Genomic DNA, 27,523 nt, shown 5'->3' with positions numbered 1-27,523 from the left:
AGAAATAAACAAATCCAGGTGGTTTGGGTCTGAATTGATTGCTGTTGGGGCTCAGATGTAGAGTTGTGCCTGTATTTTTTCATGTCAAGGCTTTTTCTAGTAAGTTTTCGAGCTTCAGGTGGGAGCTAAGGCTGAATTGTGGAGGGTTTTAAATTATTAAAAGTAATCAAGGTGTTGATATTTTAAACTACTTTAGAGGTATTTGAGGGTATCAGGTGGTTTATTTTAATAAACAAGTAGGTGGTTGAGCCAAAGCTAGTGTCTATGCAATTTTGTTCTTTATCAAATCCTAAGATCCTAATCATTAAGAGGAAACATTGTCATAGCACATATTGCTGCTCAGCAACAGCCCTCCCCCTACCCTTAGTTTTAAAGCAATGAACTACCTACCTTAAGGTATTTTTAAAGTCTTATTTAAATTCATATAAACAAATTTCCAGACAACCCAAAAGCACACTCAGAACGTAAAACCTAAACCAAAACCATGTCTTTGCCTTATCATACAATACAGAAATACAAATCAAACAAATTTATCCATGCTTGTGTCCATCTAAGTACCCAAATATTGAAGTAATATTAATATATCAGGAATCTTCATCATAATTTCTAAAACAAAAGTCATGTTGCTGAATCTTTCCACCTTACACTCAAGACAGACGTGAATCCCAAAGTTTTAATGATCACAACAATACCACAGGAGAAAAAGTGCATAAAAGGTCAAGTTAATCTTGATTGACCAAGTTGTTACTACGAAGAAAGCAAATAGGAACTACAGACTCCCATGCTTTCAGACAATTCAAAACAATTGTAAGTAAGGACATCCTGCATATTCAAGACTAGTGTGCTTTTTCAATTACACTTGCAACTTGAGATGCATTTCCAACAATCATGACTAAGTGAAAATACTTTAAGTGAATCTGTGATAACAATAGAAATCAATGTTAAAACTAGACAGTTTGGTTCTGTACAGCCTTCTTTAGAAGAGAAAAAAAATTGAAATATTATACCTTCATCCTCCAAGTTAACATACAATGCCACCTATACATTAAATGGTTAAGTCCTTACATTGGCAAATCAAAAAACAAAATTTAAAAATATAAAAGAAATAATTTATGTTATATAATAGTATTATAGATTAGGCAGGCTCCATCTAGTGGCAGAAGGTGGTTAATGCAGTTGGACTCCCAGAGCTACCTACGCAGACAAACATCTGCTATTAGTTGGAGTCCAGGATTTCAGTACAAATTCAGGAGGAAGGCAAGGACCCAGGAGCAAAGTCAGAACCAAAGGAAAAACCAGATCTGGATACTAAAAGAACAAACTGTTGCCAGGGTTGGAGGATTTGGAGAGGTTGAATATGCTAGGGCTGTTTTCCTTGGAGGGTCGGAGGCTGAGGGGTGACCTTACAGAGGCTTATAAAATCATGAGGGGCATGAATAGGGTAAATAGTCAAAAGTCTTTTCACTGTGGCGGGGGGGGGGGAAAGAGAGGGGAGTCCAGGACTAGTGGGCATAGGTTTTGGGTGAGAGGGGAAAGATATTAAAAAAAAGACCTAAGGAGCAACCTTTTCACACAGATGGTGGTACATGTATGGAATGAGCTGCCAGAGGAAGTAGTGTAGGGCTAGTACAACTGCAACATTTAAAAGGCACCTGAATGGATATATGAACAGGAAGGGGTTGTAGGGATATGGGCTGGGTGCTGGCAGGTGGGACTAGATTGGGTTGGGATATCTGGTCGGCATGGACAAGTTGGACTGAAGGGTTTGTTTCGGTGCTGTGCATCTCTATGACTCTAAACTGGGGAGTAAGAGGCCAGGTGGACAATTTGGTGTCCCTTGCCCATAATCAGAATATATATGTCCAGTATCTGGGGTGTAAGCACTGCAGTACAAGGCATTCATGTGCAATGTAATGAACATTGGTAACGCATGCAAATGGCACTAAAAGAATTGTAATGGAAAGTGAAAAAACAGGCCCCAAAGAATAAAAATTAAATAGAAATAATATTAAGCAGGGCAAATATGAAATTAGGACTCTACAATCTCATTCACAAAGTAAGAGTCCTTATACTTGAATGTATGTTGCTTCCAGCATCTGTAAATGACTAGTAACCCTGATTAGCAAACAACCAACTTAAGACAACATAGCTACGTGTACAGTCAGAATTGTTCAGGGAAACATGAGGCACTTTTCATAGATCCAAAAGCAACAGCTGTTTGGTCAATTTACAAATTTGCATTATACATAGGAAACCATGATGTAACAGGGCTAGGCACTATCCTAGAGAACAGTTTTGCTGCACTCTGTCTGCATTGAGCTTGTAAGGCTGCATTTACATTACTTCTAATAAAACTATTCTCGTAGTATGTGGAGCTGTACAGAACCAACCTGTGTACTGAAGTGAAGGTTATGTTTGCCATAGTCTGTTGTGAAGAACCCATAAGTCAATTTCTTAACCGAATGAAGAAGAGAGGCACTTTAGACAGCTCCTTCTCAAAAATGAATGGAACACAAGATGAAACGTGCTAAAAGGTGTGAAAAGAAATCTATATGCATGATTGAAGATTAAAAGATAGAACAAATATCAATGTATCAGAAACATGCAAAGATAGGTGGTTAGGGCTCATCATTCCATCAAAAACATGAAAATGTTAGTGAGTGTTGGACATGTCATTAAAACTGAACTTAAACATACATGAACATGTGAATTAGGAGTACACTATGACATCTGGCCACTCAAGTCTGCTCTGCCATTCAAAAAGATTGTGATCAATTGGTTTATGTTTTGAATTCCACATTGTTATCTCTCCAGTAACCTTAAGATTCTGATTATTCAAAGTAATCAATATATTGTTGCATTTACTGGTACCACTTCTACTGTCTTCGGAGGTTCAACCTTCAAAATACTTCTGCTCCATACACTAAAAAGGTGACTCCTAATTTTTAAACAACTCTGGACTCACCCAAAAGAGGAATTTCTTTTCATATCCATGTTTAAGATTTCCATGATCTTACACACTTCAATTAAGTCACTCGACTCTTCTAAATTTCAATGGAAGCAAGCGCAGTCTGTCCAACCGTTCCTAAGAAATCTGCTCACTCCCAAATATGAAAATAAGTCTCTAACACATATACATCCTTCCTTCGGTCAAAACTACACTAAGTATTTGAGATCCAATCTCAATGCCCTGTATAACAGAAGCTTAATATTATTTTTATTTCCAATCCTTCTCAATAATAAAGGATAACATTCTATAACCTTAATTACTTGCCAAGTTGGTAAACTAAATGAATATATATTCGGAAAATAATAGCTTGTCTAGACCACCATGAAAGAGTGCGAAGAAAGTTAATATTTAGGAATTTGGATTCTAAAGTAAATGGATGTTTGGTCTTATTTCTGGTCTTATTTCCAGCAACACATTTTCAGCTCTGATCTCCAGCATCTGCAGCCCTCACTTTCACCACTATTACGTCCTTTTATTTTACAAAGGACAGAAAGGCAATCTTTGAGCAGCATGTGAAGACGTTCAAACCAATTATTCCAAAAAAAGCATGCAACTTAAGTTGAAATAGTGAAGTGTTAAATGTTAAAAGTTCAACTTTATAAACACTTAAGAGTCATACCAGCAGAAGGTTAACTTCAGCTGTGAGCTCCAGGATTTAGAAAGCCACTTCAAGGTTCCCAGAACTGAAAAACTGTCTTAAACGGTTTAGCTGCTCACATCAACAGCACTCTTCTTAATGTACAGAGAGTTCACTAGTGTCTGTAAATCTTGGGGAGAGATAGGAATAAGTTGAATCACATCTGGTGAATGCGCAAAAAGTCTAAAAGAAAGTGCTTGCCATCTCGTCAGATAATGAAGAAACCAAAGAATTATAATAGGATTGATATTTCACTGGAGTCAAGTGTCTGTACAAGATATTGCTTAGAAAAAAAGGGTTGAACTTTTCTTTAATATGGTCTAAGATAAGATCTTTCAAAATTGTCACATAGCTTTTTCTCTTCTGTGTAATAATCTTACGTGGTTTTGCTAAAAAAAGTACATAGGCAACCTCGAGTGAATATGTTCAGTGACTGAGCACCCTGGTAATCAAACTGCACAAATAGCACACATGACCTGTCAAGCCAAGTTTCGTTCTGGGCTCTGATCTGTCCAGGATTACAATCAACTGGGATCATAATAATAGTGATGTGGCACAAATGTTGATGACTTCCTTCAGCAGAATACTCAATTTATAAAAAACTGTTTCATAGATCAGATGGGCCAATGAGCCAAGGAATAGCAGATGTAGTTTAATTTACATAAATGTGATGTGCTACATTTTGGAATGGCAAATCATGGCAGGACTTACACACTAAACGCTAAGGTCCTTAGTTAAGCCACTTTTGCATTATTGTGTGCAATTCTAGTCTCTCTGCTATAAGAAGGATGTTAAACCTGAAAAGGTTCAGAAAAGATTTACAAGAATGTTTCCAGGGTTGGAGGATTTGAAGTAGAGGGAGACTCTGAATAGGCTGGGTCTGTTTTCCCTGGAGTCAGAGGCTGAGGGTGACCTTATAGAGGTTTATAAAATCATGAGGGGTATGGAGAGAGAGAAAAAAAAAGGTCTTTTGCCTGGGGTGGAGGAGTCCAAAACTAGAAGGCACAGGTTTAAGATTTAAAAGGGACCTAATGGGCAACTTTTTCACACGTGGTATGTGTAAGGAATAAGCTGCCACTGGAAGTGGTGGAGGCTGGTACAATTACAAGGGGCAGCATGGTGTCTGGCACTGCTGTCTCAGTGCCAAGGACCCACAGTCGATTCCAGCTTCTGGCAACTGTGTGTGGTGCTTGCACATTCTCCCAGCGTCAGCATGGATTTCCTCCAGGTGCTCCAGTTTCCTCCCACAGTCAAAATGAGCAGGTTAGGTGAATTGGCGAAGCTAAATTGCCTATAGTGTTCAGGGATGTGTAGGTTACGGGCATAGTCAGGAGTAAACATAGAGTAGTAAGGAAATGGGTCCGGATGGGCTATTCTTCAGAGGGTCAGTGTGGACTTGTTGGGCCCAATGGCCTGCTTCCACACTTAAGGCATTCTTTGATTTTAAAGGCAACCCGATGGATATATGAATAGTAAGATTTTCGGAGGGATATGCGCCAAATGCTGGCAAACGGGACTAGATTTATTTAGGATATCTGATCAGCATGGAAGTGTTGGACTGATGGGTCTGTTTCCATGCTATACCTCTCTATGACTCTATATGGACGTCACTGACATGGTCCAGCATTTCTTACCCAGTACCTGTTGCCCTTGAACTGAACAACTTGCAAGGCTACTTTAACAGATGCTTAAGAATGAACCACATTATTCTAGTTCTGGAGACATGTAGCTGACAGATTTCTTTCAATAAAGGGCACCAGTAAACCAGATGGGTTTTTAGGATAATTGATAGCTCATAGTCAGTATGAAACCAATTTTCAATTCAGATACATTAATCAAATGGAAATTCCATCAACTGTCATGGTGGCATTTCAACCCACGCTCAGGCATCAGACTGGGGCTTTGAATTATTAATCCAGTAATATTACCAGTATGTCATCATCACCTCGCCAACAGGCAAAACAAAACATTGTTATCAATCTATATATTGCACCTAGCCTTAGCAAAGTATCCCTTCACAGTGTAAGTGGAAGACTCACTGAACAGGCTGTAGTAACTCACTCCACTATTTGGCCATGCTGTGCAGAAATGGTTAATGCTAAAATAGGACATAAAGGGGCATTACTTTTGTGCATCTCTGACAGTTTGTGTGTGAATGCAGTAAGCCATGATGATAAATCCTGTCGTGTGCACACAAGGTACCTTATTACTCTCAGAAGTCCAATAGACATTTACTGTTAGATGTGACTCAGCAACTGAACTTCTTGAACAATCCTGAGTGAGCTAATAGCTACACAAACAACTTAAGATAAGCAACTGAGCTCTTAACATGGCTCATTTAGGTTTGCTGGAAGTGACATACCTTCATATGCAGAAACTCAAACTCTGCAAATAGAAAGAATATGTTCAAGTCTTGTGGTCTTTCAATTACCAGGAAGTATGCAGACCCTAAAGTTCCCCCGTCTTTTCTCTAGACCTTAACTAATCAGAGTCAATTTGCCAATCAAGCTTTGGTCGAATGATAGCTTGACAATCAACATTCTTACATTTGCCTAATGCATGCAGGACAAAAAAAATTAACAACTTGTCTCTTTTCAGCAATAAAACGCTCATTCCTGACATAACCTCCCCGCCTGTTTTTCGAACATGAAGATACTTGTTATCACTAGTTCATGCAAATTTTTGGTCTTCTACTCCAGCAATGGCTATATGTCAAAAATTGTTTCAGAAATGCATGCTGATTACCATTTTAGAAAAATTATATAAATAGACATTATTGAGGTTGAAAGTTGAATCCTTGAAATTAGGTTTTTCTACTGAGGAATTAGTACCTTTTGAAATTGACATTATGAAAATTAATTGATTGTATATTTCATAAGAAATAAAAGGAAAGTTTAAATTGTTGAGAACTTGTACTCGGCAGTACGTTACACATTTTGAATATGCCCCCAAGGGCTTTATAAACCTGTCATTACTCAAGTGTAGTCATTGTTAGAAGCAATATTTACACATAGCAAAGCTCAAACAACAAATGAGATTAATTAATTTTTTTGGCAATGACTGCCTCTACTTAAGACAGTACCTCTGACAATGCAGTACTGTTATTTTATTGACAACTTAGGCTAGGTTACATTGCTGGAGTGGGACTTCTCCCTACAGCCCAACTCAAGGGGCAAGAGCACAATCAACTGAGCCAAGCTAAAACATGGTGAACACAATGAGCATGTACAGTCAAATTCACCTGACAACAGATGAAAGGTTATGTAGGTTAGTGCTGTGACTGATACAATCACATCAATTTGTTCTTTGACACCTTTGGCACATTATACAATCCATACTATTTTGACTGTGCATTATCCACAGCATTCTTGAAGCACTCTTTAATGGGAGTCAGATCACGGAGTTTCAGTTTCAACCTAAAACTTCATGACAAAATTCCAGACTGACACTCCAGCATCAGAAGCATCCAGTTTCAAACGAAATGCAAAACTGGGGCTCCATCTGGTCTCAAATGGGACTAAAATTAATCTATGGCACTAAAGCAAAAAGGAATTTATTCCAAGTGCCCTCAAACAATATCACAGAACAGTGGAGAGTGACAGCAAGAGGAAGATGGCCATTTATCACAATGTTTTGCATTTCCCATATTACATCAGCAATTACACTCAAAAGTGATGAATTTGCAGTAAGGCTGTAAACATTTCAGGACTTCCTGATCAATACCTACTTTAAACAGGGCACGTTATCACGAAGACCATCAGATGAGCTGCTGCTTGTAGAGGGATGAGACTGAGAATTTGCAGTCTGAGAGTTTGGCCCCTGGCATGGTGCTCCCAAAGGTATTTGATCGGTTTCTGGTGAGTCTAGATCATTTATTTCATAAAGCAATCGTATTTCGAGCATCTGTAGCAGAGAGAAGAAAGAGAAGGCATTTCTCTATTTCACAGTAGTAATCTACTCACTAAATTTCCAGGAACTTATTTAACAGAAGCAAGATGGTTCTTATCTAAATTCAACTAACTGAGTTTTCGTTCCAACTGTTTAACCTGATAAAACAGTAATGTACAGAGCTGTAAAGAATAAGGATGATTACATCATTTTGTAATACTGGAATGTAGCTTTTGAGGCAACACGACGAAAGGTAACAGCACAGTTTCAGTTAAGAACAGTAGAGTTCACAATGACATCTAAATGGACTAATTCTGGGCTCTCAACTTGTGGACTTGGATCCAGCAAGCTTCAAGGCTTAAATATAATCCTAAATACATAACTGCTGAGTTATGTCAACTCCTGATAGAAAATTACTATGCTAGTTTACAGACCCACAAATATTTCAGGTTAGCTAGGTTTCTTTAATGCACTGTTATTCATTTAGATAGACTGCTACTGATGCATCCTGGTATGATTTTCAATGGTATTTCATAGATATGGTCAAAATTATGTAGGAATATGACAGATTAAATAAAATGAAAGGGGTTTCTCTGGCCAGCATGTCAGTAAACAGAAGGTAACAGTATAGAGACAATTTATTTAAATTTTCTGTACTTTAGTTATGAACTGAAATAGAAAAAGGACTGTTTTAAAAATAAAGCGCTGCTGAAGGCATGCTGCACTTGGTGATGATTTGTGTCCTTTAAAATAGGTGTTCTGTGTTTCTTTCATACAGGAGTGTTGCCACAGTGGTGCCAGTATGTGTCCTTCACTCGGAGTTGGTAAGCAGCTTTTGAGTTCTTTCTGTGTTCTTTTTTTAAAAAAAGTCAAAAGAATTATGAGTCAGGGCTCACATAAACCCAGGAAGATTTTTAGTTTTGCTTTCAGTTAGTTGGAAGGTTTCTGTTGGTTGTCGAGTAAAAGACTTGAGTTCTCCACTACTACAGTGAAGTATTAGACAGCGAGCCTTCCTCTTAAAAATCAAAAGGGGCAGACTGTTTTCTTTTTCTAGAGTTGAGAGAGACAGCACGTGACAGCCCTAACTGCTTTGCATTTTGAGGTGCTGGAAGACCAGAGGCTGGCTAACATGGTGCCACTATTTAAGAAAGTTGGCAAGGAAAGGCCAGGGAACTATAAACCAGAGAGCCTGGAATCATTGGTGGGCAAGTTGTTGGAGGGCATCCTGGATTTACATGTATTTGGAAAGGCAAGGACTGGTTAGGGATAATCAACGTGGCATTATGCATGGGAAATTGTGTCACACTAACCTTATTGAGTTTATTGAAGTAGCAAAGAGGACTGAAGAAGTCAGAGTGGCGGACGTGATCTATATGGATTTCAGTACAGCGTTTGACAAGATTCCACAAGGTAGATTGGTTAATAAAGTTAAATGATATGGAATACAATGTGAACTAGCCACTCTGATACAAAACTGGCTGGAAGGCAGGAGATAAAGGGCGGTAGTTCAGAGTTGCTTTTCAGACTGAAGATCTGTGACCAGCAGCGTGCCACAAGGACCAGTGCTGGACCCACTGCTTTTTGTCATTCATATCAATGATTTGGATGTGAACATAGGAGGTGTGGCTATTAAGTTTGCAAATGACACCAAAATTAGTGGCATAGTGGACAACCAAGGAGGTTACCTCAGTACAACAGGACCTTGATCAGAGGGGCCACTGGGCCGAGGAGTGGCAGATGGAGTTTAATTTTTCTAAGTGTGAGGTTCTGCATTTTAGAAAGACAAATCAGGGCAGGATTTATACACTAAATGGTAAGGACCTGGGGAGTGCTGCTGAACAAAGACCTTGGGGGAATGCAGGCTCATAGTTCCTTGAAAGTAGTAGGTAGACGGGATAGTGAAGTGGCATTTGGGTGCTTTATTGGTCAGTGCATTGAGTATAGGAGTTGAAAGGTCATGTAGCCACTGTACAGGACATTGGTTAGGCCACTTTTGCAATACCGAGTGCAATTTTGGTCTCCCCCTATAGGAAGGATTTGTGAAACTTGAAAAGGGCTCAGAAAAGATTTACAAGGATGTTTCCAGGGTTGGAGGATTTGAGCTATAGGGAGAGGCTAAACAGGCTGGGGTTGTCTCCTGGAGCGTCGGAGGCTGAGGGATGACCTTATGGAGAGGTTTATAAAATCATGAAGGGCTTGGATAGGACAAATAGACAAAGTCTCTTCCCTGAGGTGGAGGAGTCCAAAACTAGAGGGTGTAGGTTTAAGGTGAGTGGGGAAAGATTTAAAAGGACATAAGGGGCAACGTTTTCACGCAGAGAATGCTGCATATTTGAATGAGCTGCCAGAGGAAGTGGATGGAGGCCCGTACAATTACAACATTAAAAAGGCATCTGGATGGGTATATGAATAGGAAGGGTTTGGGTGGATATTGGCCAAATGCTAGCAAATGGGACTAGATTAAATTAGGATATATGGACAGCATAAGCGATTTGGACCAAAGCGTCTGTTTCCATGCTGTACAGCTCTATGACTCTACATGGGCAAAAAAAACTGAGGTTGATCACTAATGCAAGTATCGCATGTCATGGCTGAAGAGGGCTGATCAACATGGACACCAAACATAGGAAAAATGGCCTTTTGTTCTCGGCTGTGATTTAAGATAAATGCAGTCAGTTATTATTACATCAGTAGGAATTCAATGCCAGCAACTGCCATTTAATTGTTGGTTATACCTGAATAGCCTCTGTTGTCACTTCCTGTCTGCTGAATTTGTAAACGATTACATGTGCTGATACTCCTGCCACGCACAGCATTCTGCTTTCAGGACACCATGTGATTATTTGAATGGCATAAGGGTCTTCATCCACTATGTCTGTGTTTGGTTTCTCCTCCTTATTCCGAGATTTTTCAAATACCTTGGATGTTTTCATTTTATACAAAACTTGTAATGTTACTAACAAGCAAGAAAAATCAAAATGCAGAGAATAAGAACATTCAATGAAAAATTAGTAGATCTGTTGCAAATTAAATGATAACCTAATGTATATTTAGCATTGAGCTCTTGCTTACTATGATAGACCACAATATTGTTTGTTTCTAGAAAAGCTGTCAGGAACCAACTAGTGAACATCAAAAAAACAAACTGCTGTCCTCAAAAGAGACATGCTGGTGTTCTCCTAGAAATGGACAAATGGGTAAAATTGTATGCCATTAAAAACATTCTACTGTATTCACTCAAGTAAATCTATATATACCTATATATAAATAACTAGTATTAGTGACATCAAGTCAAATTTAACAACTTTCAATGTCAACAAAAGAAAAGAGAAAAAGAAATTTGCACTGTTCAAACTAAATTGTCTTCCATATACCATAAGAAAGGAGAGATTTTTTTTTGCCATATTTAACCAACCATTTGTTTGAAATTCTCATAAGACTCACTACCTGTTAAACTTAATTTACCAGAAGAATATCCTGTTTTGCCTGCATCAAGGATGAAAGGCAAGCACATGGTTACGTCAAGACTATTTTGGCCTCATCTTTCAAAATGCAGTTATCACATCAGCTTTCTGTAGTAACGTCCACAAGGGAAGAAAATCAGCATTTTAAAATACACAGCAATAAATTGATCCTTGAGCATAACATTTCATCTTGGATATCTGAATGAATCTATCCAACTTACTGGCAGACGCATCCCAGAACTTCAATGATCCATCTGCATGCCTTAAAGTAAATGAAAAAAAAAGATCTTAATATTTTGTTGACTGACATTTTCTTTTCCCCAAAGATTTTGACAGTTGTCTAAAAAGCATAATGGCACTTACACAAGATTTGTTTCAGAATCCTTTCAATCTATTTGTTCTTGATTCACCTGTTTACATTAATCCTTACTATCATACAAAAGGTTTTTCTTTTAAGAATAAATAATCAAATCCAATTTCTAAAGTGAACAAATATAATTTCATTTCAAGCAGTTAAGACCAAGCTGAAACCAAGCTGGTCACCCAATCAGAATTGTTAGGACTTGTTTTAGTTGTTCTTAGAATATGGATGATATTGACAAGGGCATATTCAACATCCTCACTTGTTGCCCTAGAATATGATGATCCTAGTCCTTGTGATGATACTTCCACAAATGTTGTTACAAAAGGGATTTTAGGGTACCCAACACATAATGCTTTATAATCTGCTAGCAATAGAGGAGGTGCAGCTAGAGATCACTGCACCAAGATCAGGCATGCTAGGTAACTGATTCTGGTGACCGCTGGAGATGCGGAAGCGGAGCAGGATTGCTATTCAAACACTCACTTGCCAATAGCAAAAACCAAACCTCAGCCCAGTAAATGCTTGTTAATTCTACAAACAAGGGTCATTAACTGACCAAAGAGCCTCATGTGCCAGATTTCTAAGGCAGATGTAAGAAACTTATTTATTGGTATTTTGCAAAGGAACGGAATAAAAAATAATTTTTAGGAAATAACAGTTGCTTGATCCAGTGCATTCCTTCAGCAAAGGTCAAGTATGCCAAAATCTATTTTTGCAATCTGCCTTACTATTTTCAGATAAAACCTTTATGACATGTTTCCTTCCTTTGTATTGTATCCCCTATGATTTAATGTTTAAGTCATTGCAACTGAAAGGCGTTCCTGTCAATTTCCTGTATACTCTTGGAACAAGCATTATCATCTCAAAGTCTGTTTCTCCAAAGAAATTACCCAATTACCTTATCCTTTTCTCATCATTTATATATGTATATGGAATTAGGGCAATGTAGCTTACTCGCTCAATCTCAAAACAATACATTTTTGCTTGCCAATAGAAGTATTCTTCAGTGACATTGCGAATTGATAAGTAAAAGATTTCCGATCAAACGCGACCACAAATTCAACTAGCTACTACTGTAATGGTGCATGCATGATGGAGTAAGACGGGCAATGGTGATTATTGGAAATTTGGTGCACCAAGCTCAAACTGACATTTTTGTAGAACTTTCATAAGTATGAAAAATTTTCTTGGAAATTTTTGCCAGGTGCATGAGAATTACAAGAGCATAGATATGGGAGGATATGTTTACTGCATCTGTTTCAACCCACATTTTACAAACATTAATAATATGCTTAATACTCCAAAGTACTAAACATACTTCATATAAATTACTGGGATACTTAACATTCTTTACTTACCCTGTAATAATAATCTCTGGGTAGCTCTGCGTGCCTAAACCCCAATTACCTCCATTGATGGGCCATTCCTTGAAGACATAAATGTAGACATTAAAAAAGTTGGAGGAAGATATCCTTGCCACTAATCATAATCCAGTCTGTTCTGCTATAATGCATGTTTCTTCAACACAAATTAGGTTTTACACAATCGAAGAACTTAGGTCATTATTTGTAGAATGAGCACTTTCATTAATTGTATTGGCTATAAAGAGATTCTGTCCCCATTAGTTTAAATGGCACAGCTACGGAGTGATTTTCTTATCGCGAGATTACATGAGAACAGAACTATTGCATTATAGCAGAACCAACTGTATCCAGATATCTAGCTGACCACAATTTCTAGAGGAGTGTTGTACTAATAATTGCCCGTTACTCCTGGGAGCCTGCTGCATAAGTAGTATTAGCTTTGCCTCCAAGAACAATTTGAAACGTAAGCAATGGATCAAATAAAAACAGTATCCAATAACAAGACTGCCACAAACCAGCTCTTTGCTTGAAGGACAGTAGCAAAGGAGGTCAATAATCCCATAATTAACTATTTCCTAGCTATAATTTGGCTTCTTCAGGAACATACGAGCCTGCTATTCCCTGTTGTATTTCAAGTCATACAGAACTAACACATCTGTAAACATGGTCATGAGTGTCAAGTTTCAAAACTTCAGTCAAGAAATAAAACCACTCTGAAAACATTCACGTAAAGAATCACATATCTTTTCTTTTTAAACTATAAGTTGAACACTGCTAAGTTGAAATATCAGGTAAGATGGAAAAATCAAGTCAAGGCTATGTTGCTATTGGAGCGGATGGATTGCTATAGTAAGTCAGAATGTCACTAGAACTTGAGTTAAAGGAAAACTGCCCAATGACAACCCACTGATTGGTCTAGCTGCAGTTTGCTACAGACTGGTGAGAGCAGCACAGCAAGAACCATCCAGAGCCAACAGGAAAAATATCTTTCTGCTTTCAGTGCAAGAGTAAAAGGGCAGGAAAACCAAGAACTTAAAAGAAAGAATTCTAATACAAGACAAAGCTAAAAGTCACACAATACCAGGTTATAGTCCAACAGCTTTATTTGAAAGTAAAAGCCTGTACTTTCAAATAAACCTGCTGGACTATAACCTGGTGTTGAGAGATTTTTAACTATCCACCCCAGTCCAACACCAGCTCCTCCACAGCATGAATACAAGGCAAGGCTGAGGACCACTTGATCAAACATCAAACTCTGAACAAACAGCTCTGCAACTCAAGATCCCATTAGTGCAACATTGGAAACTTGTCACAAAAACGATTAATGCAGGGTTGAAAGAAGGAATAAAAATAAAATAAGATTGAGGCACAAAGATGGTCAATGTACCAATCCTTCAAGGGTAGATATGTGCTCCTGCTTTGGATACAATTTGTTCCAACACCACTTTTTCTTAAAGGTGACAATAAATGGACAAGGTATAATCATTGCGCTATTATATGCACTGCAATTTAAAAAGGAATTTTAAAAATTCTAATTTTACAAACCAAAAACTGTTAACAATGAGAAGGTGGCCTGAATATATGTGGAACTGCGAAAATGGCAACAGTAATACCAGAAATGTGCAGATATGTGTCGATTCATCTATGTAAGGAGGTCAACTGAGCAGACATTAGTCAGGAAATATTTTAATGGTGTGATGCATACATCATCTAAATAGCAAGGAAGTTCTGCAGAAACCTGCTTGAGATTGAAAATACAACTTGCATGGCTATGTATTTCCTCGGTGTTATTTTAACATTTGAAAAACAAACTGTAAACCTTTTTACTGTATCCTTGCCGTTTCTGCTTTGCCCCAACAGAATAAAGTGCAGGAATTAAATCCACAGGGCAGTCAGCAAAATACTCGCAACAGGTGACAGGTGATTCATGTATATCCAAAGGGTATGGGTTCTCAAATATAGGATAACTGGAAGACAAAAAAAAGAGCATTGACGCATTTCAAAAAGCAAGTTTTGAGAAGATTTGTAGCTCAGGTTGAGGTTCTGGATGTAGGTTTGCTCAGAGTTGGAAAGTTCATTTCCAGACATTTCGTCATCCTACAAAGGTAACATCTTCAGTGGGCCTCAGGCGAAGCACTGCTAAATCCTGCTTTCTATTTATATGTTGGGTTTTTTTGGGTTGGTGATGTCATTTCCCATGGCAAAGGTACTTCCTGTTCTTTTTCTCACGGGGTGATAGATGGGGTCTAACTCGATGCGTTTGTTGATAGATTTAGACCCCATCTACCACCCCGTGAGAAAAAGAACAGCAAGTGACTTTGCCACAGGAAATGACATCACCAACCCAAAGAAACCCAAACATATAAATAGAAAACAGGACTTATCAGCAGTGCTTCGTCGGAGGCCCACTGAAGATGTTACCTAGTAGAGTGACGAAACATCTGGAAATAAACCTTCCAGCTCAGCGAACAAACCTACATCCAGAATTTCATTAAAAACATCCATTAAAAACACTGAAAGTTAACTTCCTCCAAGTTAAAATCTACAAGAGAATCCATTCACCAGGTCATAAATTGGGTAAAGATTGTACACAATGATTTCTTAATGCCTAATTATAATGGAAAAGAGAATACTGCAAAGATTTGCATATAGATGATTATGGTGTTTTATATTAATTACTCCTTAAACAAAATATATGGGAATTGTTCACTGTTAAAAGCCTTTTCTATTGAGTTTTATGAAGACGCTGCAGGTCCACAAATATTCAACAGAAAGCCAGTTGAAAAAGTAACAAGTAGAAAATCAAGTCCATATTAGAATCAAAGAATGGCTACAATACAAAATGATTCTGGATTAGTGGTGCTGGAAGAACACAGCAGTTCAGGCAACATCCAAGGAGCTTCAATACAAAATGAGGCTAGCTGGCCCATGCTGATGTTGTTTAATCAAACAATTTGCCTTTTACCATGTTCCATATTTTCCATATAGCTGCACATTTTTTTCCTTCTCAGGTTACAATCCAATTTTCTTTTGAATGCCCCAAATAAATCAGCTTCCATCTAGCTCTCAGGCATTTATTCCAGACCCCAATCACTCACTGCATCTAAAAAACACACATGTCACCACTGCTTCTTTCACCATGACTCTGAATCTATATCATTTGGTTCTAGAGCCTTTCACCATTAGAAACAATTGCAATAATTATCAGATATGTATCCACTTTGAATTATTAAAACTGAAATGCTATTTTAATAGCCCAGTTTATAGTAATTAGATCAACTATTAATTCAACATGAGACTTACCCATTTTGTCCAAGATCCACAACTACCAAGTCCTTTTCCAGAAGGACAACGACCGCATAAGGCTCCTGAAAATCTGTAGGATTAATGACAATAAATCAACATGGGGTAAATATATGCATAGCAATCAATTTGTAAACTGGCCATTAAATTGAAGGCTTAAGTGCCTCAAAACTTTAACTTTTCCTTGTGCAAAAGAAGACAAATGCCAATTCAAAGGTAGAAAAGAATGCTCATCAATTTTTCTCCTCACTCCACCATTCTCCAGTGTTCCAATACTTAAACTGCAGTAGGTTAGGTCAGAAGTGTAGAGTTAAGGCACAGTGGGAATACTTGAGACTTCAGCATTGGCAGTAACAATTATATACTGCATTGTATCATGAATTTAATATTATTTTAATTGACTTCATTTTATCTGTTCATACATAGTGGAAACATCTTCTCCCTATCTATTCCAAACAGCCTACTCATAGTTTTTGAAACCTCTATCCAATCTCCTCTCAACCTACTGCTTTCCAGGGAAAACAGTTCCAATTTCTTCAATCTATCCTCATACCCAAGTTTCTCATTCCCTGAACCATTCTTGTACATCTCCAATGCATTCATATCTTTCCTGTAATGTGGTGCCCACAACCGCGCACAACACTCCAGCTGAGGTCTAACATAAAAAACATAGGAGGAGTGGTAGTAGGTTGTTTGGCCCTTCGAGCCTGCTTCACCAGTTATGGTGATCATGGCTGGTCATTCAACTCAATAGCCTGTTCATCCTTTTCTTCCATATCGCTTGAACCATTAAGCCCCGGGTGCTATATCCAACTTGTTCTTGAAATCATATAATGGTTTGGCCTCAATTGATTTCCGTGTTGATAAATTCCACAGGCTCAACACACTCCAGGCAAAGAACTTTCTCCTCAGTCCTAAATGGTTTACCGTGTATCCTTAGCTTGTTATCCCAGGTTCGGGATTCCACCATCATTGGAAACATGTTTCCCACGCCTATCCTGCCTTATCCTGTTAGAAGTTTACATATTTCTAGGACAGCATCTCATTTTTCTGAATTCTAGCAAATATCATCCATACCGATCCAACCTTTCCTCCTACATCAGTCCTGCTACCCCAACAATCGGGTTGGTAAATCTTTCCAGCTCTTCCGCTATTGCAAGAATATCCCTCCTCAGATAAGGAGATCTAAACTGCACACGTTATTCCAGGTGTGGTCCTATATAATTGCAGCAAGACATTCTTGCTCCTATACTCAAATCTTCTTGCTATGAAGACCAACATACCATTTGCCTTCTTGACCATCTGCATGCTTATCTACAGTAACTGGTGTACATGGACACCCAGGTCTCACCAAACATTCCTCCCTCAATTTATAGTCAGATAATAACCCATATTTCCAGTTTTGCTCCCAAAGTGGTAACCTCATATTCAGCCACATCGTACTGCACCTGCCATGTATTTGCCCACTCCCACAGCTTGTCTAAACTACACTTAAAACAAACGTCTTATGCAAGTTCAATATAACCTTTTTCCTTGTTCTCTGTGCTCCTATTAATAAACCCAATGACAGTGTATGCTTCATTAACTGTTCTCTCCATTTTTCTGGTCACCTACAATGATCTGTGTGTATGTACCCTCCCGTGTCTGGGCTCCTGCACGCCTCTTAGAATTGCACCACCTATTTGTTTTGTCTTTCAAATGTTCTTTCTATAAAGGTGCACCATGTCATACTTCACTGCATTGAAGTTCATCTGCAACCTATCCATCCACTCCACCAACATGTCCAATGTCCTTTTGGAGTTTCACACTGTCCTCTTCTTTCAAGTTTCATGTCATTTGCAAACTTGGAAATTGTGCCCCGCACAATATCCAGATCATTAACATATATAAGGAAAAGTAAGGGTCCCAAAATCTAGCCCAGGGAAACTCCACCAAGAACTTTTCTTAGCTTGGAACACATCCAAATGACTATCACTCCGTTTCCTATCACTCAGCCTATTTTGCAACCATGTTGCTTTCCCTTTTATACTAAGAATTTCCTCACATCTGTTATGTGGTACTGTATCAAAAGCCTTTGAGAAATCCATGTGTTATAACAACAGCGTTATCTCATCAACTCTGTTGCCTCTTTCAAAAACTCCAGTTAGACATGATTTTCCTCTTAGAAATCCATGCTGACTCTTTCCATCAATCGACTTTTTTCCATGTGACTACCAATTCAAAACAAATAATTGTTTCTAGAAGCTGCCCCTAAGTTAGACTGATTGGTCTGCAATTGTTGGGTTTATTTCTGTAACCTTTACAAGGCTGGAATGTTTACAATTCTCCAGCTTCTGGGTACTTACGAGACCAGGGACACTGAAAGATTATGGCCAATGCCTCACTTACTTCAAAATTCTTGCATGCATCTCATTTGGACAGAGTTGCTTCCTCCGCCATCATGGTCTGGACAGCATCCTGCTCTTTCATAAAGACAGATGCAAGGTATTCATTTAACACCTCTGCCATACCTCCACCATCCCTTTTTGGTCTCTAATCAGCCCTAGCCTCTTTTAACCACCCCCCTATTTACATACCTAAAGACAAATTTGGGATTCCTGTTTAGCCTTTTCTCATAATATCCTTTCAGTTTATTTGCTTTTTCAATTCCCTTTCAAACAGTCAGTATTCCTTTTTGTTCTCAATTGTGTTTTCTGCCGAACACTTATCATAAGCATACTTTTTCATTTGAAAATTAATCATCAAGGAATCTATTGGTTTATCCTATCTTTCCTATTTGAGGCAACATACCATGATCATATCTGAATCATCTCCTCATTGAAGGTGGGCCACTGTTCAGAGACTGTCTGTTCTGTCAACCTTTTGTTCCAATTAATCCTGTCCAGCTATGCTTTTGCCCCAATGAAGTCAGCTTTCTGCTAATTAATTTTTGTCACTCTGGATTGTCGTTCTCCACCACCATTCTGAACCACGTAATACAATGATCACTGTCTCCTCAATATTCCTCCACTGATACGTGGATCCATTTGACCCACAAGATTACCAAGGACCAGGTCCAATGTATCTTTTCTTGTTGGATGGGGGGGGCATACACTGACTCACTCACTCTCCAACATGTCCTAGAAATATCTGCTCTTTTTTGCCCTTTACCAGTAATCCCAATTTATATTTCATAGAATCCCTTCAATGTGGAAAGAGGCCATCCAGTCCATTGAACCCACATTGACCCTCTAAAGAGTGTCGCACCCAGACAACGCGCCACCCTATCCCCGTAATCCTGCATTTACCATGGCTAATCCATCTAACCTAGGCACCCCAAGAGACTACAAGCAATTTAGCATGGCCAATCCATCTAACTGGCATATCTTTGGATTGTGGGAGGAAACTGGAGCACCCAGAGGAAACCCACACAGACTTGGGGATAATGTCTGTGTGGAGTTTGCACAGTCACCCAAGGCTGGAAGTGAAACTGGCAGACCCTGGCACTGAGGCAGTTGTGCTAAACACTCAGCCACCGTGCTGCATTTGGGTATATTTGAGTCATTGAAGTGCCCCATTTTAACTACTGTATGATGTTGGCATTTCTCTGTAATTACCCCTGCAGATTTGCTCCACTACATCCTTTCCATTAGTTGGCCTGAATTCCATATCAATCAATGTTATTATACCTTTTTTATTCCTTAACTGTAGCCAAATTGACTCTGTCCTTGAACGCTCAGACATCCTCTTTCTCCAGCAGTGGCCTCCTCAACTATACTTTTCAGCAATATTTAACACCTAGTCATGCCCTTCCTTTAGCTAGGTCTCTTCTACCCGTAATTTGCGTTATTTACCATGTTCCCTGCAATGACATACACGCACACTAACTGTTTCGGACTTGGAATTTCTTTCTTCCTTACGACAACTTCATAGATTACTTGCACAAAATAAGGATTCAATTCTTGTAAATGCTTGTAGAATTTCCAGCTAACACTTTTTTTTTTAAAAAAAGAGGCACAAAGCATTGTCCATGTACTGAACTCTTCAAGTGTGGACCTGAGTGCAACCAGGGGCAGCACATTTGCAATTGAAATGTCAGAAAAATGAACCAGTGGAGCAAGTCTCTGTTCAATGAGTAATTGGATGCAGGATAGTGGAGATCACAGGCAATTCCTGAATGATCCTCACTAGAATTTCATGATCCAAAAGTCAGCACTGTTCAGAATATAGGAATAATAGAAAAGAAGTGCAAGTTCATCTACAAGGTAAGTGAAAATAATACAAGGGTACAGTAAATTATCTGTGAACATAATCCCAATTTCTTCTTTGTTTAAATTTAACTCCTTTTTATTTTAGAAAAGTCTAGTTCCTGTTCTCAACATGGATACCAATGGTCAAAAAATGTTTCTGCCATTTTCAGAAGAGGACAGTTTATTCACATCTGGGGCATTACATCAGAAGTGCATCACATTCCAGCGGCTACAACCCATGGTGAGAGGCACTCTCCATAGAAACTGGGAACATATTGTTTGCAAATATATGTACAGATATTTATTGTCCACAACAACTTTCACAGTTGTTATTCAACCTATTAAAAGGCAACTGCAGAGTTAGCAAATACAACAGAACATGCTTGCATTATTGCATTGGATGAGAGTTCCACTTAAAGCAGTGCCATTATTGCTACTGTGTGTAGTTTATGGAATTTGTTTGTCTCCTTTACTTCAAAATTAATCACAATGAATAAGCTGCAATGAAACTAGAAGATCACATGAAGAGACTAGGTTTGTTGTGAAAAATAATCTCAGACAGAACTGTGGTTCAGTGATGGGCAACTAACTTTTGAGTAAGAGGTCACAGATACCTGATCTATTGCAGAAACTTTAACATACAATCTACTACAGATTGTGGTGTACTAGTCAACCCACCATTTAAGAGAATCCCAAAGTAACCATGCTTTAAGACATACTCAGAGCATAATTAAACTCTTCCCTCTTCATCACCTTTACAATCACAGTATGGTCTGCATATGTGAGCAGAGCACAGCAGTTCAGGCAGCATCCAAGGAGCAGCGAAAGCGACGTTTCGGGCAAAAGCCCTTCATCATTCCTAAAGTTCCTTCGCTGCTCCTGAACTGTTGTGCTCTTCCAACACCACTAATCCAGAATCTGGTTTCCAGCATCTGCAGTCATTGTTTTTACCTCTGCATATGTTAGCAATCATCTTCAATCTTTTAGCCCATAAATGCAAGTTTTATTTACCAGCATCTTTTACTTGGATGCAACGGAGCAAGCAGTTTATATTATAAAGATGCAAGGGAGTTTGAGACACATCCATGCACAACAGACCATGTATAGCAGTCACCCAAAGCAGGAGTTCACTTTTACATTTGGTGTACAAGTCACCCCAGTCAATGAGGAAATGTTTGAGGCTTCAATGGTCAACTTACTTGTTAAGATCTATGGCAGACTGACACCCAGTGCATTACTGAGGGAGTGCTGCATAATAAGAGTCTGATCTATCTATTGGGATGTTAAACCAAAACCCACATGCTTCAAGTGAACATAAAAGATCCCAATGACATGGCTGAAGAACAGCATAGCTCTTTGGTATCATCAATATCTACCTCTCAATCGAGATCACTAAAATCAGGTTAGCAGACAGGAATGAGATCAATGAACTATGTACACTGCAATGATAATGAATCTAAAAGTATGTATTGGTAGTGTAGTACTTTGGAACATCCTCAGGCCATGAAACAAAATCCTTTACTTTCCTACGAGACTAGTTTGTCTTTTGAATGCGCCACAAATTCAGATTCAGTTGCTATGGGTTAGTATTAACCATGAAAACCAAGTACACGTGTGTTTTTTTTTTATTTTCACAGTTGTCGGAAGAGAACTACAGACTGTGAAGTTACAACAGATACAAACAAGTTAATTACATAAGCCTACCGCTAGGATATGGCGTTTCACAGAGGGTGAGAAAATCGACAATCGGATAGTCCATCTCAAGTACTGCAGTGGTCTTCCCATGCATCACCGTCAAGCATGGTCTTCTGCCTACTGTATCATAGGACAGACCTCCTGAGAAAATGATGAAAGGATCTCTAGAAGCAAAAACGTAAATAGGAAAAAAAAACACCATTAAGTATTTTATTTCCTGAAAGATAAGAAACCATGAAACACAAACTAATACTTCACTGCTGGTAGCTTATAGCTACTGGGATGTCCATCTTTCGTAACAAACATTGCGCAAAGTCACAGAATAAACCTTGACTCAATTTTGTGAAGTCCAAAACACCCAAATATCTTTTGTTATAATTAACTTATCGGTTTCTCCACAAGCTTAAATGGAAACTCCTTCTCAAAAATCGTTAATGAGTTTACAAAATTTGACCCATGTTATATAAATGCCATCAAGTGAACATGCAAAATTTTCAAAAGGCCAATTTTGGAACATTAATAATCTATAGTTTGGTCTCTGTAAGCAGGTTTAAAAACACCAGATACCAATTTTAAGGAATGATCACTGGACTCAAAATATTAACGGATTTCTCTCTTTAGATGGTTCCAGATCTGTTGAGATTTTCCAGCAATTTCTGTATGTTTTCTCCAGATACTGATGTTTGTTTCCTCCTCTCCACCACCCATTGTCTGTGAATGGGATTTTGGATATGCACTTGCATGCTAAGAATACTCAGCATCATCTCGAGTACTGCTTCCACTGGGACTCATGGTGTGCCAAGAGGCCACTTACAAAGTTGTAGATGACTGAATCACTTAGAGCTTAACATACAAGGCACTTTTGTTTTAAAAATACATTCACCCAGAAGTATTTTATCTAGTCATCTCAAAGGAAATGCAGTTAAGTTCAAGTCAATAGTGCATAAACTGGGTTTACTACTTAGACCCGAGAATTGAGCCAAACTCAATGCTGCCTGTCTTTACTAGCTAAATATAATTCATCCCTGTTCTGAACTTAGCCTCACCTTCTCCTTCACTGAAATTCACCATGTTTGTCATTCCAAAGTTTTCAATCACTATTAATTACAATACATATCATTCTGGACATTCCCCATTATCCACCAGGGGGAGTAGGTGAGCTCATCACGGTAGTCAGCAGAGGAGGTTCCTTCTACTGTATGATTTTCCTTTATGTAAGGCATAAGAACTGGCTACAGGAGTAAGCAATTCAGCCCCTCGAGCCTGCTCCACCACTCAATATGCTCAAGGTGGCTCAGTGGCTAGCATTGCTGTCACACAGTGCCAGGGACCCAGGTTCAATTCCAGCCTTGGGCGACAGTGTGGAGTTTGCACATTCTCAGTGCCTGTATGGGTTTCCTCCAGGTGTCCAGGTCTCCTCCCCCAGTTCAAAAGGTGTGCAGTTAGGTGGTTTGGCTATGCTAAATTGTCCATAGTGTCAAGAGATGTGCAGACTAGGTGATTAGGAATAGAAAATGCAGGGTTGCAGCGATAGAATAGGGGGTTGGATCTGGATGGGGTGTTCTTCAGTGTGTTAGTATGAACTCAATGGGCCAACAGCCTGCTTCCACGCTGTTGGGATTCTATGATCTCAACCCCTCAATATTCATATGGCTGCTCCAATTAAATTTTTGCTCAATGGGAACCCCTAGATTTGAATGTTGAACTCCAACATAGTGAATAGCTTTTAGCCTATCTAGACTTGCAGGATAAATTTAAAATCTGAATGTCTTCACATGATTGGCTTTACACAAGGATAAACAGTATGTTCTACATCATTTAAAGTATTGCATATATAAAGAGATGACAAGGAGAAACAAGAGACAAAAATATTTAATGTTCATTAAAAGTATATCTGCGTCAAATATTTAATACTTAACTCTAAAATTTTCCCACAAACTACAGATTTTGACAAATTTCCAAGGGTCTAAAAGATGCTGTCGCAATGAACTTAGGCCACTGTTGAAGGAAGTTCCAACAGCATCCAATAATTGTAAGGAGATAATATCAAAAATTCCTACCTTTTTTTGAGCATCAACATTTCAAAGAACAGAACACAAATACTTTAAAAGAAAGGACTGAACACATACCCAGATTTACAGGTTCTATATTCCACTTTGAGGATGGGTTTGCAAGGCTCTGCTTTCTTCCCATCTTTTGGCAGCTTTCCTGAAAGCAATGTTGGATTAAGTGTAGAGTTCATTAGTTCAGCCTCCCCTCTTCAAATTCAGTGTGCACATGTCAATGCTATGCTCTTGGGCAAAAATACACAGAGCTCATGCTCCTGTGCTGAAGTATTTGATCATTCTTCCTTGCTAAGGAGGAATTAACTCCACCTAGGAAGCTGTTCATTTTATTTAGGCTAAAGACTTCAAAGAACTATTAAACAGAGTTAAAAAATTAGGAATTGGATTGAATTTCTTTGTCTGACTTCCCAGCTGGGAAGAACCCACTGAGGGAAGTTTTAGCTCAATCCATTCATTCAGTATCTGGCTAATGCATTTGGGAGGTAGCTCCTTTTGGAGATAAATCTATAAAGTGATATGCATGCTTTCATTGAGCATTGTTTCTTGGATTTGACAGCACAGGATAACTTGTTGTTGCCAAGGAACTGCTGTTTTCTTTCAAGTCATGTCCAAAGTTTGCTCTGCAATATAGGATATATTTAGACTTTGCAAGAACAGGAAAGACATCGTAGGCTAAATTATAGTCCACACACACACAATCAGAACTACACATGCAGTTCAAAAACAGAAACAGAGCAAGCTGTAAAATATTACAAGAGCGTAAAAGAACATTTACTAGACATTCTCACCATGACAAAAACAAACCAACAGGTGTAGAGAGGCAATAAACACATTCAGGTTTAAGGCTTATGGTTTAATTTGAAGTTTTCAGCAATAGTTCTATGAATGAGTTGAAGAGGTTTTATAACAAAGCGAGAGAGAATAAGTATGGGAAGAGTAAGGCATAGCAAAGGTCAAAACTAAAATTAGGCATGAAGGCAGAAAACATGGGATGAAAAATGGCAGTCATTGAATAATGTGGGCTGAAAATGTGTTGCTGGAAAAGCGCAGGTCAGACAGCATCCAAGGAGCAGGAGAATCAACGTTTCAGGCATGAGCCCTTCTTTAGGAAATGTGGGTCAGCCTTCACAAAGAAGAGGGAAATTAATAGAGATATTGTTGTTAAGGAGAAGTGAGAAATGTTGATGACACACATCATGGAGGAGGAAAATATTCAAGGGACTTGAGAACTTTGAATAGAGAAGTAATCAGGCTTGGATCAAAAGTAAGTGCTGCTGTCAAAAGTAGTAAAGGAGGAAACAGTGGTCACCATTTCTCAATCTAATTTGGTTACAGGTATAATGCCAGAGGACTGCTGACATTATATTTTTATTTAAAGCAGCAAGGGATAGATTGAAGTTTACCCAAGGGTGGCATGGTGGTTCAGAAGTTAGCACTGCTGTCTCTCAGCACCAGGGACCCCAGTTCAATTCCATCTTTAGGCTACTTACTGTGTGGAATTCACACATTCTCCCCTTGTCTATGTGGGTTTCCTCCGGTGCTCCGGCTTCCTCCCACAGTTCAAAACCATGCAGGTAAAGTGGATGGCCATGATAAATTGCCCATAGTGTCCAGGGAATTGCAGGCTAGTTGGATTCACCATGGGAAGTGCAGGGTTACAAGAATAGGCAGTGGGGTGGGTCTGGGTGGGATGCTCTTCATAGATGTGGACTCGATGGGCCAAATGGCCTGCTTCCACACTGTACGGATTCTATAATTCTATGAACGATTACAGGGCAGGTGTTTATGACTGGAATGCTGATTTGATTTCTGTGGTATGCACCAATGATTTACACTTAAACACAGGCTATAATTAGAAAGTTTGAGAATATAAAAATCTAATCAGCTGGTTGATAGTAAAGAAGAAAGCTGTATATTGCAGCAAGATATCAATTGACAATACAGGTAGGCAGAAAGTGGCAAATGGAATTCAATCCAAAGAAGTGAGAGCTGATGCATTTCAGGAGGACAAACAACACAATGGAATACAGGATCTTGGATTTTAATTATAGGAACAGAGTTTCAGAACAATGACATTATGGTGGACCTTCTTAATAAACACTGGTTGAGCCTCAAATGGAGCATCATATTCAATTCTGGACACTAGGCTTTAGAAAGGATGTGAAGGCAAGGAGAGGGTACAGAAAAGGTTATGACAGAAAAGGGGATGACATACTTCAGTTATGTATATTGTTGGAGAAGCTAGATTGCTTCTCCTTTAAAGGGTGCGAGATAATTTGCATAAAGCATTCAAAATCATGAGATGCTCAGGCAGAAAAGACAAAAAGAGTAACCAATCCTATTGGTGGGAGAATAAAGAACAGCAAAATGCCAGTTTAAAATAATTAGCAAGAACGAACAACAAACGATGAGGAAATGATTAATATGCAGGGAGTGGTCTGAAACTGGAATGCACTGAGCAATTGCAAAGGAAGGAGCTTCAGTCATAGCTTTCAACACAGAATTTGATAATTGCCCGACAAGAAGAAAAATTGTAAAGTTAGAGGAAATAGGCAGGTAATTGGGACTAAGTGAGTTATTTTTATAGAGCTGGTCCAACCACAAAAGGCTGTTTACTCTCCTGTATTGTAATAATTCAGGAATTAGTCTTGGCGGTTTAAAATTTGAGTACAGCTAAAAGGGATTGGTTAGCCATTTGGCTGGATGGCTAGTTTACAGTGATGCAAACTCCCATACTGACTTAGGTTGTTACAAAGGCTTTCTGAACACTCCCCATCGCCTGAGGTGTGGTGACTCTCAGGTGAAACTACCATCAGCTGCCTCTCTCAAATGAGCCCAATAGTCTGATAGGATTATGGTGACTTTAGGGGTGATGGGCTGAAGGCACTTTTCTGTATTGCAAGATTGTTGTCTTGCATTCTTCTGGACAATTTGCAAGAAATACTGAAGGAAGGGAAAACAACATTTACAGTAAATAACAGGAAAGTGCTGTTGACAAGTGGACTCTGATTTTAAAGGGAATTGCACCAGTTAATGATAGAACATATAGAACATAGAACAAAACAGCACAGAACAGGCCCTTCGGCCCATGATGTTGTGCCGAACATTTGTCCTAGCTTAAGTACCTATCTATGCACCTATCCAATTGCCGCTTAAAGGTCACCAATGATTCTGACTCTGCCACTCCCACAGGCAGTGCATTCCATGCCCCCACCACATTCTGGGTAAAGAATCTACCCCTGACATCCCCCCATACCTTCCACCCTTCACCTTAAATTTATGTCCCCTTGTAACACTCTATTGTACCCGGGGAAAAAGTCTCTGACTGTCTACTCTATCTATTCCCCGATCATCTTATAAACCTCTGTCAAGTCACCTCTCATCCTTTGCCGTTCCAATGACAAAAGGCCTAGCACTCTCAACCTATCCTCGTATGACCTATTCTCCAATCCAGGCAACATCCTGGTAAATCTCCTTTGCACCCTCTCCAAAGCTTCCACATC

The 27,523-nt window shown here is 38.9% G+C and overlaps 1 protein-coding gene and 1 long non-coding RNA gene across 8 annotated transcripts in view; one reads left to right on the top strand and one right to left on the bottom strand.

Moving 5' to 3' along the window:
- The window catches only part of stxbp5a (syntaxin binding protein 5a (tomosyn)), a 243,691-nt gene that overhangs the window by 84,202 nt on the left and 131,966 nt on the right, over positions 1-27,523 (bottom strand). For all 7 annotated transcript variants that reach the window (XM_043696459.2, XM_043696460.2, XM_043696462.2 and 4 more), the window contains exons 9-16: positions 24,084-24,162; positions 21,964-22,118; positions 16,031-16,103; positions 14,547-14,694; positions 12,722-12,789; positions 11,221-11,261; positions 10,271-10,491; positions 7,375-7,550 (exon numbers count right to left, since the gene is read on the bottom strand). In XM_043696459.2, coding sequence (XP_043552394.1) covers positions 7,375-7,550; positions 10,271-10,491; positions 11,221-11,261; positions 12,722-12,789; positions 14,547-14,694; positions 16,031-16,103; positions 21,964-22,118; positions 24,084-24,162 — 961 coding nt within the window. The remainder of the gene's footprint in view (positions 1-7,374; positions 7,551-10,270; positions 10,492-11,220; positions 11,262-12,721; positions 12,790-14,546; positions 14,695-16,030; positions 16,104-21,963; positions 22,119-24,083; positions 24,163-27,523) is intronic.
- Positions 8,330-22,012, top strand: LOC122553031 (uncharacterized). The gene is made up of 3 exons (XR_006312595.2): positions 8,330-8,359; positions 20,366-20,500; positions 21,897-22,012. It is a non-coding gene; the product is annotated as an uncharacterized LOC122553031 (long non-coding RNA).

This window comes from Chiloscyllium plagiosum, unplaced genomic scaffold (assembly GCF_037043375.1).
Source record: "Chiloscyllium plagiosum isolate Xiang-an unplaced genomic scaffold, Cpla_swu_hap1 HiC_scaffold_10, whole genome shotgun sequence".
Taxonomy (NCBI): Eukaryota; Metazoa; Chordata; class Chondrichthyes; order Orectolobiformes; family Hemiscylliidae; genus Chiloscyllium; species Chiloscyllium plagiosum.
The sequence above is the reverse complement of the archived record's forward strand: the minus strand, read 5'-3'. Positions and strand labels throughout refer to the sequence as shown.